The 18,603-nt window shown below is 46.2% G+C and overlaps 2 protein-coding genes across 2 annotated transcripts in view; one reads left to right on the forward strand and one right to left on the reverse strand.

Moving 5' to 3' along the window:
• The window catches only part of LOC139269186 (chymotrypsin-like elastase family member 2A), a 52,310-nt gene extending 42,967 nt beyond the window's left edge, over positions 1 to 9,343 (reverse strand). The window contains exons 1-2 of the mRNA XM_070888313.1: positions 9,229 to 9,343; positions 8,052 to 8,217 (exon numbers count right to left, since the gene is read on the reverse strand). Coding sequence (XP_070744414.1) covers positions 8,052 to 8,217; positions 9,229 to 9,343 — 281 coding nt within the window. The remainder of the gene's footprint in view (positions 1 to 8,051; positions 8,218 to 9,228) is intronic.
• A 1,063-nt stretch (positions 9,344 to 10,406) lies between these two features.
• LOC139260248 (chymotrypsin-like elastase family member 1) overlaps positions 10,407 to 18,603 on the forward strand; it is a 41,099-nt gene continuing 32,902 nt past the window's right edge. The window contains exon 1 of the mRNA XM_070876590.1: positions 10,407 to 10,464. Within this exon, the coding sequence (XP_070732691.1) occupies positions 10,434 to 10,464 (31 nt within the window). The 5' untranslated portion in view covers positions 10,407 to 10,433. The remainder of the gene's footprint in view (positions 10,465 to 18,603) is intronic.

The raw sequence follows: 18,603 nt of genomic DNA on the forward strand, positions 1-18,603 counted from the left end.
GTATGTTGCCTCCCTGGTGTAAGGGTCAAGGATGTCTCAGAGCGGGTGCAGGACATTCTGAAATGGGAGGGAGAACAGCCAGTTGTCGTGGTGCACATTGGTACCAACGACATAGGTAAAAAAAGGGATGAGGTCCTACGAAAAGAATTTAAGGAGCTAGGAGCTAAATTAAAAAGTAGGACCTCAAAACTAGTAATCTCGGGATTGCTACCAGTGCCACGTGATAGTCAGAGTAGGAATCGCAGGATAGCGCAGATGAATACATGGCTTGAGCAGTGGTGCAGCAGGGAGGGATTCAAATTCTTGGGGCATTGGAACCGGTTCTGGGGGAGGTGGGACCAGTACAAACCGGACGGTCTGCACCTGGGCAGGACCGGAACCAATGTCCTAGGGGGAGTGTTTGCTAGTGCTGTTGGGGAGGAGTTAAACTAATATTGCAGGGGGATGGGAACCTATGCAGGGAGACAGAGGGAGACAAAAAGGAGGCAAAAGCAAAAGACAGAAAGGAGATGAGGAAAAGTGGAGGGCAGAGAAACCCAAGGCAAAGAACAAAAAGGGCCACTGTACAGCAAAATTCTAGAAGGACAAAGGGTGTTAAAAAAGCAAGCCTGAAGGCTTTGTGTCTTAATGCAAGGAGTATCCGCAATAAGGTGGATGAATTAACTGTGCAAATATATGTTAACAAATATGATGTGATTGGGATTACGGAGACGTGGCTCCAGGATGATCAGGGCTGGGAACTCAACATCCAGGGGTATTCAACATTCAGGAAGGATAGAATAAAAGGAAAAGGAGGTGGGGTAGCATTGCTGGTTAAAGAGGAGATTAATGCAATAGTTAGGAAAGACATTAGCTTGGATGATGTGGAATCTATATGGGTAGAGCTGCAGAACACTAAAGGGCAAAAATCGTTAGTGGGAGTTGTGTACAGACCTCCAAACAGTAGTAGTGATGTTGGGGAGGGCATCAAACAGGAAATTAGGAGTGCATGCAATAAAGGTGCAGCAGTTATAATGGGTGACTTTAATATGCATATAGATTGGGCTAGCCAAACTGGAAGCAATATGGTGGAGGAGGATTTCCTGGAGTGCATAAGGGATGGTTTTCTAGACCAATGTGTTGAGGAACCAACTAGGGGGGAGGCCATCTTAGACTGGGTGTTGTGTAATGAGAGAGGATTAATTAGCAATCTCATTGTGCGAGGCCCCTTGGGGAAGAGTGACCATAATATGGTGGAATTCTGCATTAGGATGGAGAATGAAACAGTTAATTCAGAGACCATGGTCCAGAACTTAAAGAAGGGTAACTTTGAAGGTATGAGGCATGAATTGGCTAAGATAGATTGGCTAATGATACTTAAGGGGTTGACAGTGGATGGGCAATGGCAGACATTTAGAGACCGCATGGATGAATTACAACAATTGTACATTCCTGTCTGGCGTAAAAATAAAAAAGGGAAGGTGGCTCAACCGTGGCTATCTAGGGAAATCAGGGATAGTATTAAAGCCAAGGAAATGGCATACAAATTGGCCAGAAATAGCAGCAAACTTGGGGACTGGGAGAAATTTAGAACTCAGCAGAGGAGGACAAAGGGTTTGATTAGGGCAGGGAAAATGGAGTACGAGAAGAAGCTTGCAGGGAACATTAAGGCGGATTGCAAAAGTTTCTATAGGTATGTAAAGAAAAAAAGGTTAGTAAAGACAAACGTAAGTCCCCTGCAGTCAGAATCAGGGGAAGTCATAACGGGGAACAAAGAAATGACAGACCAATTGAACAAGTACTTTGGTTCAGTATTCACTAAGGAGGACACAAACAACCTTCCGGATATAAAAGGGGTCGGAGGGTCTAGTAAGGAGGAGGAACTGAGGGAAATCTTTATTAGTCAGGAAATTGTGTTGGGGAAATTGATGGGATTGAAGGCCGATAAATCCCCAGGGCCTGATGGACTGCATCCCAGAGTACTTAAGGAGATGGCCTTGGAAATAGCGGATGCATTGACAGTCATTTTCCAACATTCCATTGACTCTGGATCAGTTCCTATCGAGTGGAGGGTAGCCAATGTAACCCCACTTTTTAAAAAAGGAGGGAGAGAGAAAGCAGGGAATTATAGACCGGTCAGCCTGACCTCAGTAGTGGGTAAAATGATGGAATCAATTATTAAGGATGTCATAGCAGCGCATTTGGAAAATGGTGACATGATAGGTCCAAGTCAGCATGGATTTGTGAAAGGGAGATCATGCTTGACAAATCTTCTGGAATTTTTTGAGGATGTTTCCAATAAAGGGGACAAAGGAGTACCAATTGATGTGGTATATTTGGACTTTCAGAAGGCTTTCGACAAGGTCCCACACAAGAGATTAATGTGCAAAGTTAAAGCACATGGGATTGGAGGTAGTGTGCTAACGTGGATTGAGAACTGGTTGGCAGACAGGAAGCAAAGAGTAGGAGTAAATGGGTACTTTTCGGAATGGCAGGCAGTGACTAGTGGGGTACCGCAGGGTTCTGTGCTGGGGCCCCAGCTGTTTACATTGTACATTAATGATTTAGACGAGGGGATTAAATGTAGTATCTCCAAATTTGCGGATGACACTAAGTTGGGTGGCAGTGTGAGCTGCGAGGAGGATGCTATGAGGCTGCAGAGTGACTTGGATAGGTTAGGTGAGTGGGCAAATGCGTGGCAGATGAAGTATAATGTGGATAAATGTGAGGTTATCCACTTTGGTGGTAAAAACAGAAAGACAGACTATTATCTGAATGGTGACAGATTAGGAAAAGGGAAGGTGCAATGAGACCTGGGTGTCATGGTACATCAGTCATTGAAGGTTGGCATGCAGGTACAGCAGGCGGTTAAGAAAGCAAATGGCATGTTGGCCTTCATAGCGAGGGGATTTGAGTACAGGGGCAGGGAGGTGTTGCTACAGTTGTACAGGGCCTTGGTGAGGCCACATCTGGAGTATTGTGTACAGTTTTGGTCTCCTAACTTGAGGAAGGACATTCTTGCTATTGAGGGAGTGCAGCGAAGATTCACCAGACTGATTCCCGGGATGGTGGGACTGACCTATCAAGAAAGACTGGATCAACTGGGCTTGTATTCACTGGAGTTCAGAAGAGTGAGAGGGGACCTCATAGAAACGTTTAAAATTCTGACGGGTTTGGACAGGTTGGATGCAGGAAGAATGTTCCCAATGTTGGGGAAGTCCAGAACCAGGAGTCACAGTCTAAGGATAAGGGGTAAGCCATTTAGGACCGAGATAAGGAGAAACTTCTTCACCCAGAGAGTGGTGAACCTGTGGAATTCTCTACCACAGAAAGTAGTTGAGGCCAATTCACTAAATATATTCAAAAGGGAGTTAGATGAAGTCCTTACTACTCGGGGGATCAAGGGGTATGGTGTGAAAGCAGGAAGGGGGTACTGAAGTTTCATGTTCAGCCATGAACTCATTGAATGGCGGTGCAGGCTGGAAGGGCTGAATGGCCTGCTCCTGCACTTATTTTCTATGTTTCTATGTTTCTATGTTTCTATGATGTAATGCCTCTGTTTAAAAAAGGGGGCAGACAAAAGGCAGGTAACTATAGGCCGGTTAGTTTAACATCTGTAGTGGGGAAAATGCTTGAAGCTATCATTAAGGAAGAAATAGCGGGACATCTAGATAGGAACAGTGCAATCAAGCAGACGCAACATGGATTCATGAAGGGGAAATCATGTGTAACTAATTTACTGAAATTCTTTGAGGATATAACGAGCATGGTGGATAGAGGTGTACCAATGGATGTGGTGTATTTAGGTTTCCAAAAGGCATTCGATAAGGTGCCACACAAAAGGTTACTGCAGAAGATAAAGCTACGCGGAGTCAGAGGAAATGTATTAGCATAGATCGAGAATTTGGCTGGCTAACAGAAAGCAAAGAGTCGGGATAAATGGGTCCTTTTCGGGTTGGAAATTGGTGGTTAGTGGTGTGCCACAGGGATCGGTGCTGAGACCACAACTGTTTACAATATACATAGATGACCTGGAAGAGGGGACAGAGTGTAGTTTAACAAAATTTGCAGATGACACAAAGATTAGTGGGAAAGCGGGTTGTGTAGAGGACACAGAGAGGCTGCAAAGAGATTTAGATAGGTTAAGCAAATGGGCTAAGATTTGGCAGATGGAATACAATGTTGGAAAATGTGAGGTCATCCACCTTGGGGGAAAAAAACAGTAAAAGGGAATATTATTTGAATGGGGAGAAATTATAACATGCTGCGGTGCAGAGGGACCTGGGGGTCCTTGTGCATGAATCCCAAAAAGTTATTTTGCAGGTGCAGCAGGTAATCAGGAAGGCGAATGGAATGTTGGCCTTCATTGCGAGAGGGATGGGAGGTCCTGCTGCAACTGTACAGGGTATTGGTGAGGCCGCACCTGGAGTACTGCGTGCAGTTTTGGTCACCTTACTTAAGGAAGGATATACTAGCTTTGGAGGGGGTACAGAGACGATTCACTAGGCTGATTCCGGAGATGAGGGGGTTGCCTTATGATGATAGATTGAGTAGACTGCGTCTTTACTCGTTGGAGTTCAGAAGGATGAGGAGTGATCTTATAGAAACATTTAAAATAATGAAAGAGATAGACAGGATAGAGGCAGAGAGGTTGTTTCCACTGGTCGGGGAGACTAGAACTAGGGGGCACAGCCTCAAAATACGGGGGAGCCAATTTAAAACCGAGTTGAGAAGGAATTTCTTCTCCCAGGGGGTTGTGAATCTGTGGAATTCTCTGCCCAAGGAAGCAGTTGAGGCTAGCTCATTGAATATATTCAAATCACAGATAGATAGATTTTTAACCAATAAGGGAATTAAGGGTTATGGGGAGCAGGTGGGTAAGTGGAGCTGAGTCCACGGCCAGATCAGCCATGATCTTGTTGAATGGCGGAGCAGGCTCGAGGGGCTAGATGGCCTACTCCTGTTCCTAATTCTTATGTTCTTATGTTCTTATGTTCTTATTAATGTTGGGGAAGTCCAGAACCAGGGGTCACAGTCTAAGGATAAGGGGTAAGCCATTTAGAACTGAGATGAGGAGAAACTTCTTCACCCAGAGAGTGGTGAACCTGTGGAATTATCTACCACGGAAAGTTGTTGAGGCCAATTCACTAAATATATTCAAAAAGGAGTTAGATGTAGTCCTTACTACTTGGGGAATCAAGGGGTATGGCGAGAAAACAGGAATGGGGTACTGAGTTTGCATGTTCAGCCATGAACTTATTGAATGGCGGTGCAGGCTCGAAGGGCCGAATGGCCTACTCCTGCACCTATTTTCTAGGTTTCTATGTTTCTATGAGGAGATTGACTTATGAGGAAAGGCTGAGTAGGTTGGAATTCAGACGAATGAGAGGTGATCTTATCGAAACATATAAGATTATGAGGGGGCTTGACAAGATGGATGCACAAAGGATGTTTCCAATGATAGGGGAGACTTGAATTAGGGGGCATGATCTTAGAATAAGGGGCCGCCCATTTAAAACAGAGATGAGGAGAAATTTCTTCTCTCAGAGGGTTGTAAATCTGTGGAATTCGCTGCCTCATAGAGCTGTGGAAGCTGGGACATTGAATAAATTTAAGACAGAAATAGACAGTTTCTTGAACGATAAGGGGTTAAGGGGTTATGGGGAGCGGGCGGGGAAGTGGAGTTGAGTCCATGATCAGATCAGCCATGATCTTATTGAATGGCGGAGCAGGCTCGAGGGGCCGTATGGCCTACTCCTGTTCCTATTTCTTATGTTCTTATGTTCATATGAGACCGGGGATTTAGTGATGGGGAACATGGAGATGGTAGAAACTCTTAACAAATATTTTGTATCAGTCTTTATGGACACTAAAAATAACCCAACAGTGGATAGTCAAGGGGCTATGTGGGGCAGGAACTTAACACAATCGCAATTACTAAGGAGGTCGTATTTAGAAAGATAATTGAACTAAAGGCGCATAAATCCCCTGGACCTGATGGCTTGCATCCTAGGGTCTTAAGAGAAGTAACGGCAGGGATTGTGGATGCATTGGTTGTAATTTACCAAAATTCCCTGCATTCTGGGGAGGTCGCAACAGATTGGAAAACTGCAAATGTAACGCCCCTATTTAAAAAAGGAGGCAGACAAAAAGCAGGAAACTATAGACCAGTTAGCCTAACATCTGTGGTTGGGAAAATGTTTGAATCCATTATTAAGGAAGCAGTAATAGGACATTTGGAAAAGCAAAATTCGGTCAGGCAGAGGATTTATGAAGGGGAAGTCATGTTTAACAAATTTGCTGGAGTTCTTTGAGGATGTAACGAATAGGGTGGATAAAGGGGAACCAGTGGATGTGGTGTATTTGGACTTCCAGAAGGCATTTGACAAGGTGCCACAGGGGTTGGGGGTAATATATTAGCATGGATATAGAGGATTGGCTGACTAACAGAAAAGAGAGAGTCGAGATAAATGGTTCATTCTCGGGTTGACAATCAGTAACTGGTGGGGTGCTGCAGGGATCAGTGCTGGGACCCCAACTATTTACACTCTATATTAACGACTTGGATGAAGGGACCGAGTGTAATGTAGCCAAGTTTGCTGACGATACAAAGATGGGAGGAAAAGCAATGTGTGATGAGGACGCAAAAAATCTGCAAAAGGACTTAGACAGGCCAAGTGAGTAGGCAAAAATTTGGCAGATGGAGTATAATGTTGGAAAGTGTGAGGTTATGCACTTTGGCAGAAAAAAATCGAAGAGCAAGTTATTATTTAAATGGAGAAAAATTGCAATGTGCTGCAGTACAGCGGGACCTAGGCGTCCTGGTGCATGAAACAATGGAATCTTGGCCTTTATTACAAAGGGGTTGGAGTATAAAGGCAGAGAAGTCTTGCTACAGTTATACAGGGTATTGGTAAGGCCACACCTGGAATACTACGTACAGTTGTGGTTTCCATATTTAAGAAAGGATATACTTGCTTTGGAGGCAGTTCAGTGAAGGTTCACTCGGTTGATTCCGGAGATGAGTGCGTTGACTTATGAGGAAAGGTTGAGTAGGTTGGGCCTCTACTCATTGTAATTCAGAAGAATGAGAGGTGTTCACTGAAAGGGGAGACTAGAACTAGGGGGCATCATCTTAGAATAAGGGACCTTCCATTTATAACTGAGATGAGGAGAAATTTCTTTTCTTGCAGGGTTGTAAATCTGTGGAATTCGCTGCCTCAGAGAGCTGTGGACCCTGGGACTTTGAATAAATTTAAGACAGCGATAGACATTTTCTTAACCGATAAGGGGATAAGGGAATAAGGGGTTATGGGGAGCGAGCAGGGAAGTGGACCTGAGTCCATGATCGGATCAGCCAAGATTGTATTAAATGGCGGAGCAGGCTCGAGGGGCTGTATGGCCTACTCCTGCTCCTATTTCTTATGTTAATTGGACTTGTGACTTTCCTGATCTGTATGCCTTGGTAATACACCATTTACCCACCGAGCCATCGCAGGAATGGTGAGGTAAATATTTTGCTGCCTAGTTTATAACATAAATAATTTTTAAAACATATTGGCCCTGAAATTCCGGTAACACCATTCCCACGGGCAAACAACCTAAAAAAAGAAAAAAGATACGCACTCACCTGCTGCTGCGGCTGTCCAAACTTCCGAGCCTGAGGCCCAGAGGTGACAGCGCACACAGCTCGTGCACGTGGGGATGTGCGCAGGCCGGGATCTCGTAGGTACGGAACTCCTATTGCTATGAATGAGAAACCCCCCCGCAAACACTTAAAAACCAATGAAAAATAGAAAATAAAGTATACAATTAACATGCATTTAAATTAAAGTTGTTATAACAAAAATAGTTTTCCGACTTTTAAAAACATTTTTTTATTAACACTTAAAATAAACTTACCGTTGTGGGGAGGGTTTTTAAACATAAAAGTGCTTTTATAACTTTATTTTTTATTTGTATGTGTATTTTTAACCACTTGATCCTGTAAAAGTAGGCTCTATGCTTTTTCAGGCGCAGGATTTTAAAGGACATTTGCAGGGCAAGATATTCGTAAATTTCGGAAATCTTACCCTGCAAGTGTCCTAGCTCCCAAGATGCGGCCATCTGTCAAGACCAAAAACTTGACAGATCGGAAATGTGCGCTGGAATCCGGCTTTTCCGATGCTTTCCCGGGTCCGTAGGAACTACATACGAGTCCGAGACATCGGAATTTCCGGGCCATTGAGTATATAACTCCTGTTCAGAAATAAAGAAAAATACAAGCTAATTAGTCTGTCCTTGGTTGTGGGTAAGCTTCCAGAGTCCATTATTTGGGATGAAATTAGTGAACACTTAGTAAGGCTAGGACTCATCCAAAACAAAGGGAACATTGTGCTTGAGTGTCAGCTGTGGCTCAGTGGGTAGCGTTCTCGCCTCTGAGTCAGAAGGTTGTGGGTTCAGAGTCCCACTCCAGGGATTTGAGCACAAAAATCTAGGCTGACACTCCACTGTAGTACTGAGGGAGTGCTGCACTGTTACAGGTGCCGTCTCTCTCAAGTGGGCGTAAAAGATCCCAAAGCACTATTTCATAAAAGAGCAGGGAAGTTATCCCTAGTGAAATGGTTATCCCTCAATCAACATAACAAAAACAGATTGTGGCTGAAATTCAGGCCGGCGAGAAAGCTGCCGCACTTACCGTTTTTTAAGTGCTTTTACCACCGTCTTGGAAGAGGTCTACTCTTGATCGATATTCAGGTCTTTGTCTGTTTTTTTCGAGCGGACCAGAAGTTGGTCATAATGGGGGTGGAAGTGCGGCGGTAAGTGCTGGTGAGGGGCGGAAGTGGAGGCGGGATGGATTCTCCACCGCTCTCACTCAGCAGCAGAGCGGTAGTAACATCATTTTGCGTCTGCGCCACCACGTCGCTCCCCTCCTTTAAAGGGGAGAGAACCGGCGAATCTTTAGGATCGGCCAATGGGCCACCAGAGAGGATTTCGGTTGGGCCAGCGGCCTGGCATCCAAGAGGGGGTGCCAGGCTGCCTGTTGGTGGCCCGGCCAAACCAGGGGGCATAATAGTCCGGCCGACTTAATGGCGGCAACGGCAGCATTGGGCCCTTGCCTTTAATGGGCGCTGCGCTGACAGAGGGAATGAAAGGTGCACTGACAGAAAAAGCTGTCGAGGGCACCGCTCGGTGCGCATTAGTTTTTTTTGGCCTGAATATCAACGGAGTTGGGGGTCCCGATGGTGCACGTACTGATGACGCACTTACGGCTGCTCGGCAGCGGTGGGGTGGAAATGGGGACCGCCAGAAAAAACCCTCTGCTGGCGGCGGCCACGCGACCAGAAATCGACGGCCATTGGATTCCATTGCCTGGCTGCTGCATTCCGGCCGTAACGGGCCTTATCGGGACCTTAACTTTCGGCCCCATTATCTGGTCATTATCACATTGCTGTTTGTGGGATCTTGCTGTATGCAAATTGTCTGTCGCATTTCCTACAGTACAACTGTGACTACACTTCAAAAGTACTTCATTGGCTGCAAAGCGCTTTGAGATGTCCGGTGGTCGTGAAAGGCGCTATATAAATTCAAGTCTTTCTTTGATTAATTCATTTTTGTGAGGAAATTGCAGCATATATTAATAAAGAGAATGCGATGAGTGTTGTAAAACCCAAGATCCATAGAAACAAAATCTGGTAGCTTTCCACCTAGTTTACACTCTACGGGAGTCATTTTGACTTTGTCCGATAGTATAAAAAGGGCAATAGAGAATCAGCAGCACGTTTGACATCTCTTTTGAATTTTATTTCCATTGATTTCATGACCTCAGAATGTCCCAAAGCACTTTAAAGCCTATCAAGTACTTTTGAAGTGAAGTCAATCGCTTCACATTGGCTTTACATTGGCTCCCGGTTAAGCAATGGCTCGATTTTAAAATTCTCATCCTTGTTTTCAAATCCCTCCGTGGCCTCGCCCCTCCCTATCTCTGTAATCTCCTGCAGTCCCACAACCCCCTGAGATATCTGGGCTCCTTTAATTCTGGCAACTTGAGCTTCTATAGATTTGAATCGTTCAACCATTGGTGGCTGTGCTTTCTGTTGCCTAGGCCCTAAGCTCTGGAAATACCTCCCTGTGAAGCGCCTTGGGACGTTTTACTATGTTAAAGGCTCTATATAAATACAAGTTGTTGTTGTTTCAAATGCGTATTCGGTAATTGGAACAACTCCACAGCAACATCCAAAACATGTTGATAAACTCCCACGCTCTTGTTTTCTTTCTTTATCTCCTTTTTAAAATACATTGGTGATAAATGCATTTTGTACAGATAACATTTGAGCACACAGCTGCAGTGGCAATAAAATATTTCTTAAAACTATAATTTTTCATTCCTAAAACTAATTAGTTATCAGATCACATGTGCATCTCATTTCTATATAGTCAAGCATTTTTGCATTCGTATCACTTCAAGTTCAACAATGTGGTACGTGCTGAGTCTGGTGCTTCTTGGTAAGTATGATGCATCGTGACTTTGTTATTTAGAATTTAAAGAAAACTGGCTTATTATGGGTTTAGGAAGCAATACCATTAAGTGGGAAAAAGACAAGGGGCTAGATTTTCGGCACATAATCGCCCATTTAGCACCTATTTAGTGCCCATATATGCGCTGAGATTCAGGTTATCACCCATATTTGATGATAAATGGAAACTAGTGCCCGATTATCGCCCATTTATCGGCGCGCAACTTTCGGCATACAGGAATGATCTGGATCGCCCGGTCTATTTAAAAAAATATATATACCGTCATCACTTGTGCAAGGCCCAGAATACTCTTTATAATGGAAATTAGCGCCCGATTATCGCCCAGATTATCGCCGAGCGCTACTTTCGGCATTTCGCCCAAATGATCGCTGGCCCAAAAAGACGCTCAAGAAAAGCTGCAATCACCTGACCGTAACACAGCAGTCTGGAGGTTGTTTAATAAAAGGCTGCTTGAAGTGGTTGAGAGCATTGAAGTAAGTTGTGAGTGATTTTAAGGGCGTTTTTGAATCTTGCCAATCATCTAATCACATTGTGGTTAATTTCCAGTTTATATTGTATTTGTTGAGGACAATTTAAGAAGACAGTTTAGGACTTATAGGGCTCGAGTTTCCTCTCAAATCATCCATTTACCGCCCAGTTATCGCCCAGAAATATAAGTTTCATCGAAAAAAACACATTTACCGCCCAGATACTGCCCAGCGGTAAATTCCACAATCATTACAGCTGGACGGTATTCGAAACTGTCCGCACATATATTACCGCCCAAATACCGCCCAAAATGGAAGTTTCATCATTAAGATCCGTTTACGACCGGACCTTAATACCATCCTGAAAAAGCAGGTCTTACTGGATCTTAAGTGGATCTTAAGTGGGCGGTATAGACACAGATCTGACAAGTTTGTTTGATATTACACAGATCTTTATAGTTCTCCACAGTTTGATGTATTTTTTAATGGATTGTAGTATTTTCTAGTGTTAGGCAATAATATAAATGGTCTAATAAAGCCTTATTTACTCCTTTAGTTTCTGGCACTTACTAATCTCACTCGCATTAGTCTCACTCACCCCTCCTCCCAGTCTCTCCACCCCCCCAGTCTCTCTCACCCCCCGTCTCTCTCACCCCCAGTCTTTCACCCCTCCCAATCTCTCTCACCCCCAGTCTCTCCCCCCGCCCCCCAGTCTCTCTCATCCCCCAGTCTCTCTCACCCCCCAGTCTCTCCCCCCCAGTCTATCCCACTTCCCAGTCTGTCTCACTCCCTACACTGATCTCACCACCCCAACCCCCCACACAGCGATCTCTCTCCTCCCCACAGCGATCTCACTCTCTTCCCCCCCTCCCCCCACAGTGATCTCACTCCACCCCCACACGGTGATCTTACTCTCTTCCTCCTCCCCCACAGCGATCTCACTCTCTACCCCCCCCACAACCCCCCCACAACGATCTCTCCCCCCACCCCCCCCCGATAGAAGTCTCACTCTTACCCCCACCTCCCCCCCACAGCGCTCTCAGGCCAGCAGTCTCTGGCCTCTCGTCGGTGCCTCTCGGGGGGCGGAGCTTGACAGCTGCGCGCGCGTGCGCACAACTTGGGAGCCGAAGATTCCGGCGTCGCTAGGCCTCCTCTGCCGCACACCGCCCACTGCACTTTGCTCCTGCACCGCTTCGCCACCACCGACATGGTGCACCCGAAAACCGCGGGAGTGCACCAGTGGCATTCCGGCGGTTGAAAAAGACGCAACTGTCGGAACTCCGCTAAAGATTGGGCGGGGGCGATTTAAAAGGAAAATCCAGCCCACCGTGATTTATAGTGAAGGGGCCTGTAATTTCTCAACCAGTATTGATGGCTACTCACATGCTGCAGAATAGAGATGGGTGAAGGTTCACTGAAGAGCATTATGTGCCGAATCAAAGAGGTGGCAGACTGCTGAGGAGGAGGAGATATTATACCCAACGCATTTACAGGGATAAGCGATCATACCCAGACTTGTCCAATAACACGTGCGTTAGAAGGCTGCGATTCCGAAGGCGATCATCAATGAGATATGCCAGCTAATTAAGGGAGATCTGCAGCCTACTAGCACCATCAAGACTGCACTGTCTGTTGAAGTTAAGATTACTGCAGCACTTTCCTTCTAAGCATTGGGCTCCTTTCAGGCCTCAGCTGGCGACATTTGCTGCATCTCTCAGCACACCACACATTGCTGCATTTGATAGGAGACTGAAGCCCTTTAGATATGCAGGATGGACTTTATAATCTTCCCTATGACCAGGGAGGCACAGAGTGAGAGGGTTTTGGGTTTCTCGCGAATAGCAAAGTTCCCCAAGATGCAGGGAGCAATAGACTGTACGCACATCACCCTTTGAGCACCTTTACAGGATGCAGAGGTGTTTCAGAACCAAAAGGGATTTCACTCCCTAAATGTGCAGCTCGTTGTCGACCACAAGCAAATAATCATGGCAGTAAATGCAAATTTTCCAGGGAGCATCCATGATGCGCACATATTGCGTGAGAGCACTGTGTCTGATCTGTTTATGAGTCAGCCACAAGGTCAAGGTTGGATGCAGGCCAAAAGGATATGGCCTTGACAGCTGGCTCTTGGCATCCCCGCCGCGTAAGCCCCAGACAGAAGCCGAGAAGCGCTACAATGAAAGCCATATAGCCACATGCAATATCATCGAAAAGACAATTGGAGTTTTGAAGCAGCGCTTCAGATGCCTGGACCACTCAGGAGGCAGCCTACAATACCACCCTGAGCGGGTCGCTGAGTTCATTGTGGTGTGCTGCATGTTGCATAACTTAGCTATCAGGAGAGGACAACAATTGCCAGATGGGACAGCCGGTCCACCTCAGGACAGTGGGGAGGCGGAAGAGGAGGACGAGGAGGAGGAGGAGAAGGACCTCGGGGAGGACAATCAGCCTGGCAATGAACCCATACCCCCCCACCCCCCACACACACACCACTGGAAAAGCCCCATGGTAGTTACGCAGCTGCAAAACTGTTGTGTCAGCAGTTCATAAATGAACGCTTTGCGTGGTTAGGTTGGTGACAGTTGTTATGTATGTAAACATTATTCTTTACCTGTGTCTTGAACTATGCCATAAAAGACTTGGAGTTGGGGTCTACCTGAAATATCGATTCGATGGTTCACTGTTTGACCTCAACCGCCTTGCTGCAAGAACCAAAGTACGGAAACGACTCATCCTAGAGGCACTTTTTGCTGACGACTGCGCCCTTATGGCACACAAGGAGAGTGACCTACAATTCAAACTCAGCAAATTTGCTGAGGCAACAGAATTGTTTGGCCTAACCATCAGCCTTAGTAAAACCGAGGTTCTTTATCAGCCTGCCCCTGGCACCACAGCACCTGCTCACACAGTCTCCATTGGCAGTATACAACTAAAGTCAGTGGACAGCTTCAAGTACCTTGGCAGCACCATATCAAGTGATGGGTCCTTGGACAAGGAGATTGATGCAAGGATCTGTAAAGCCAGCCAGGCACTTGGTTGCTTGCGCACTAAGATGTTGAGTCACCACCACATCCGACTGTCAACTAAACTGTTGGTGTATAGAGCAGTCGTTCTCTCATCTCTCCTTTATGGAGGTGAGACCTGGACACCCTACAGACATCACATCAAAAAGTTGGAAGCTTTCCATATGCGCAGTCTCAGATCTATACTCCACATACGCTGGCAAGACCGGGTGTCAAACTTTGAGGTTCTGGAGAGAGCACAATCAACTAGCATTGAGGTGATGATCATGCGAGCCCAGTTCCGGTGGGCTGGACATGTCATCTGCATGGATGAGTCAAGGATCCCTCGTCAGCTTCTTCACGGCGAGCTCTGTGAAGGTCGAAGACACCAGGGGCACCCCTGCAAACGCTACAAAGATTGCATCAATGCTAACCTCCGGTACTGTGGCATCCGACCAAAGGACCTCGAGAATACAGCAGCTAATAAAATCCAGTGGCGAACCCTCACGAGGACTGCCTGCCAGACCTTCGAAGAAAGCCGATGTCAACGCCTGCGGGACACTAGAGATAGACAACATCAGGTGGCAGTACTGTCAGCATCAGGCACATCGAACTTCCCTTGTCTGACGTGCAAGAGACTATGTGCATCCAGAATTGGCCTATACAGCCACTTGAAGACACGTGCCATTGATGATTAGCACATCAATGTCTTTGTTGGATACGACAGACTACCAAGACAGAAACATTATAACTGTGTAAGACTTGCCACCAGAGGGCCCACCTGTTGGAGGCCCAAAGGTCACGTGCACACCTCATGCAAGGGAGTATAAAAGGTTGTCTGCCATGCTGCTTTGGCACTCTAGAGTTTTATTAAAGAGATTAAGGTCACATCAGTTTAAGCTTACAGTACTCAGTCTTGTGGAGTTATTCTAAACATAACAACAGTTACAGTTGCGTTATGTTTCATCCTTGCCTGGCCTGGCCATTGTTTCCACCCTTGTATTGATGTTTAACCTTATGTTATTAGAAGACACTGCACAACAATTCTAAAGTTCAATGAAAAATTTTAATAATTTAACAAGTGGCGTAAAAAAAAATTCAACGAACTATAACAAACTATAACATCCATCCACCCCCAACAGTCAACAAAGTTTTTCCAACAACAATCATTTTTAATTAACGATAAAACCCCTCCACAACCCCCAACATCCAACATATTTTTAATATCAAAAATAGATTAGTCCACCCCTCCTACCTGTGGCCATGCTTCCCTCCTCTACCTTCACCCCCTCATCTGAACCTCCCCTTTCCCACTTACGCCCCTAGTAATGGGGCCAAGTCGTCTTGCAGTAGAGCACCTCGAGGTCTGCTGCTGGGGGGGAGGGGGTTGACATCGGCAGATTGACTTCGGGGGGGTGGGGAGAAGACGTTTCCAAAGAAACTTCTTCCGAGTCAGAAGCAACTGCTTCCTCCTGACCTGTATCTGTCGAAGTTGATGGTGGTACGGCACCTTAGGGTGCAGTGCCGTATCCCGAAACTATTGCCTGCCACATGGCATCGACGGAGTCGGCCGTTCGCCGCATTGCCGCAACCATCTACCCCATGTCCTCCGAGATAATGTAGATGGTGTGGCAATGTTGCCGGTCAACCCACCAATTGCTTGGAGGAGCTCTCGACCAATGTTGATGCTCGCCCTCGACAGAGACACCATGTCCTCGTTCACATCTGCCTGTCGCTGCGCGAGCCTACCTCACTAACACAGCCTCCGCGGGGTCGCTGTGGGCACTGGACAACTCAGGGTGCCCTGCTGCAAGCCACTTGGCCCTGTTACTTCATCCGTTGAGGATGACGTAGCCGCAGGTACTACAGATGACCCTTCAGACTTATAATCCTCCTCTTCTGTCGTATCATCGTTCCCCCGTGATCAGCACGACCTACAGCGATTGGGATGATGCTCCAGGGGCCTCCTGTTGCACCTGGAGAGCCTGGGGCGCATAACTGAGGTTAGTAGAAGTGAAGGGGAATCATGAGAATGCTTGCGCTGCACAAGCATATGTACGAGGAATAACACTACTGCAATAAATGTGAACAAGAAATGTTACATATAATTTACATGAAAGTATAGAAGAGCACAGCAGCTGCATGCGTAACATTACATCATTCATATATTATAATCAAATGGCATTAAGTTATTTTAAATTACCACTGGTTTACACATTACTCACGTGGCGCAACAATGGGATCAGCACCACCACGGGTGGCAGACCGATGATGCGTGCCCACTAAGGCTGCGGCACGCTCCTCGAGATTGGTCAAAGCGTAAAGGTCAGCAGGCTCTCTTCCAGTCCACCTCCGCCCTGCCTCCGCTCCGCCTGATTCTTAGATATCTTCCTCTGCAAAAGTGACAAGAGCATGGCATAAGCTAATTGCCTATGTACTATTACGGAAACACAACAGATATTGTAATCCACAATTAGTTACCCCACATGCTAATCATCGTTAACATTAAAGTTATATGCTAATACGGTTTGTATCCAACGGATGCTTGATTATAACATCTACGTTCAGAGAAAATATTTAATAAGATCGTGTTTAGGAACTAATGCTTGACACCAACCCTCTCGCGTACAATCCCCAGGAAAGGCCCCATCCACGGGTCGTGCCATTCGGCGCCTGAAGGGAGGGGAGCGGTTCATTGGAATCACTGGAGGTCCCCAAGGGGGGGAATTAGGACCGCTGGTGAGCTTGGCATTGACAGGACCATGAGGGGAGGGGGCACCGTGTCCCTGGGCTGTGCTCGAAGACCTCCGTGTGGCCAGAGCTAATATCCTAAAGTGTCCCAGGGCAGACAGTGAACTAGGGCAGCTCTCCCCCAGTCCAGGCTGGGTCACTGTGATTGATAACAGCCGGAGAGACTCACACAGTCTGGGTAAAGGTGACCGGACCCCTCAGTGCTCAGTCGTGCTCCATCCACCAACCTAACCAAAAAGGAGACGGTGCCCAAGTTAAAGAGTTGCTCACAGCACACAAGCAGCAATATAATGTAATAATTCTCCTTCTAAACTAAAGTGATAGAAATGCCGAGTGTTTTTGGGCTGTCTGTTTCCAGTCATTCCTTTGGTCCCAATTTTCGATCAAAGCGCTTAAATAATAATTAATACTGTTGATTAAGTTTAAGGCATCTCAGCAACATTAGAGTAAAAGGGCGCAGGTTCTGACCCCAATCCAAATCTTAACAGGGAAGCTACTCAAGTTTACCCAGCTTAATTACAATCCGGCAGATTTACATTCTAATTAATGAGTCAATGCATTATTACAATTATAAATTTAATAATTTAATACTTACTCTTGCGGATGAAACAAGACTGTTCCAGCGCACTGGTCTGCCTCTCTTCTATCGTGGGCTACCGATGAGACTATCGCAGCGATATCCGCCCATATTCACTGGTATACTCTTGCGGGGCGCGCGGGGGGTGGGGGGGGGGGTGATGGAGGAGATTTCCCACGCTCACCTTGGGTTAATTGGACCCACCGAGTCTCCACCTCGTGGATTAAGGCCTCGTTTGTCTCTTCGGAGAAGGCTTTCGCCCTCCTTCTCCCTGAAACCTCCTCAACACTCTCTCCCGACTCCTTGTGCTCCATCTCCATGTTATCTGATTATTCTTTGTATCAGTTCCTTCAAAGGCACAAGACTCCACAAACCTTCTTTCTCTCTCTCCCTCCCTTTGCCTTCTGAGCATGTGCAGATGACCCCTGACCTCCCAAATCGCGGGAAAAGTTCTTTGCCTGAAAAAAAAAGCTGCAAGCGCAGAACGATCGTTGCTATGGACGCCAGCTTTGCACGACTGAGTACATCGCTATCGCCCAAATTAAAAAGGTGAAACGAGTGGTTTTTAAAATGGGTGATATTCCAGCGATCCTGAAAAATAAAAAAAGCACTAACGCCAGAAATATCACCCATTTTTGGGCGATAGCGATCATAGTGGAAAGTCTAGCCCAAGGAGTGTGCTCTCTGGCCTCTGTGAATCCCCCACTTCCTTTTCCCCCACCTTTGGCAGCCGTGTTTTCAGCTGTCCAGTCCCTAAGCTCTGGAATTCCCTCCCTAAACATCTATACCGTAAACTAAAGCACCACAGACCAGATGAAACTGTTCTACGAGCCATATGTTTGAGCCCCTGACTTAGATTATGTATAAGATTATGAGGGGGAAAGGTGGATGCAGAGAGGATGTTTCCACTGATAGGGGAGACTAGAACTAGGGGGCATAATCTTAGGATAAGGGGTCACCTATTTAAAACTGAGATGAGGAGGAATTTCTTCTCTCAGAATGTTGTAAATCTATGGAATTCGCTGCCTCAGAGAGCTGTGGAAGCTGGGACATTGAATAAATTTAAGACAGGGATAGACAATTTCTTAATCGATTAGGGAACAAGAGATTATAGGGAGCGGGCAGGGAAGTGGACCTGAGTCCATGATCAGATCAGCAATGGTCGTATTAAATGGTGGAGCAGGCTCGAGGGGCCGTATGGCCTACTCCTGCTCCAATTTCTTATGCTCTTATGTTCTTATTAGATCATGGTTGGTCTGTACCTCAACTCCACTTACCCACCTGAGCTCTATATATTTTGATACCCTTT

Source organism: Pristiophorus japonicus, chromosome 1, assembly GCF_044704955.1.
Source record: "Pristiophorus japonicus isolate sPriJap1 chromosome 1, sPriJap1.hap1, whole genome shotgun sequence".
Taxonomy (NCBI): domain Eukaryota; kingdom Metazoa; phylum Chordata; class Chondrichthyes; family Pristiophoridae; genus Pristiophorus; species Pristiophorus japonicus.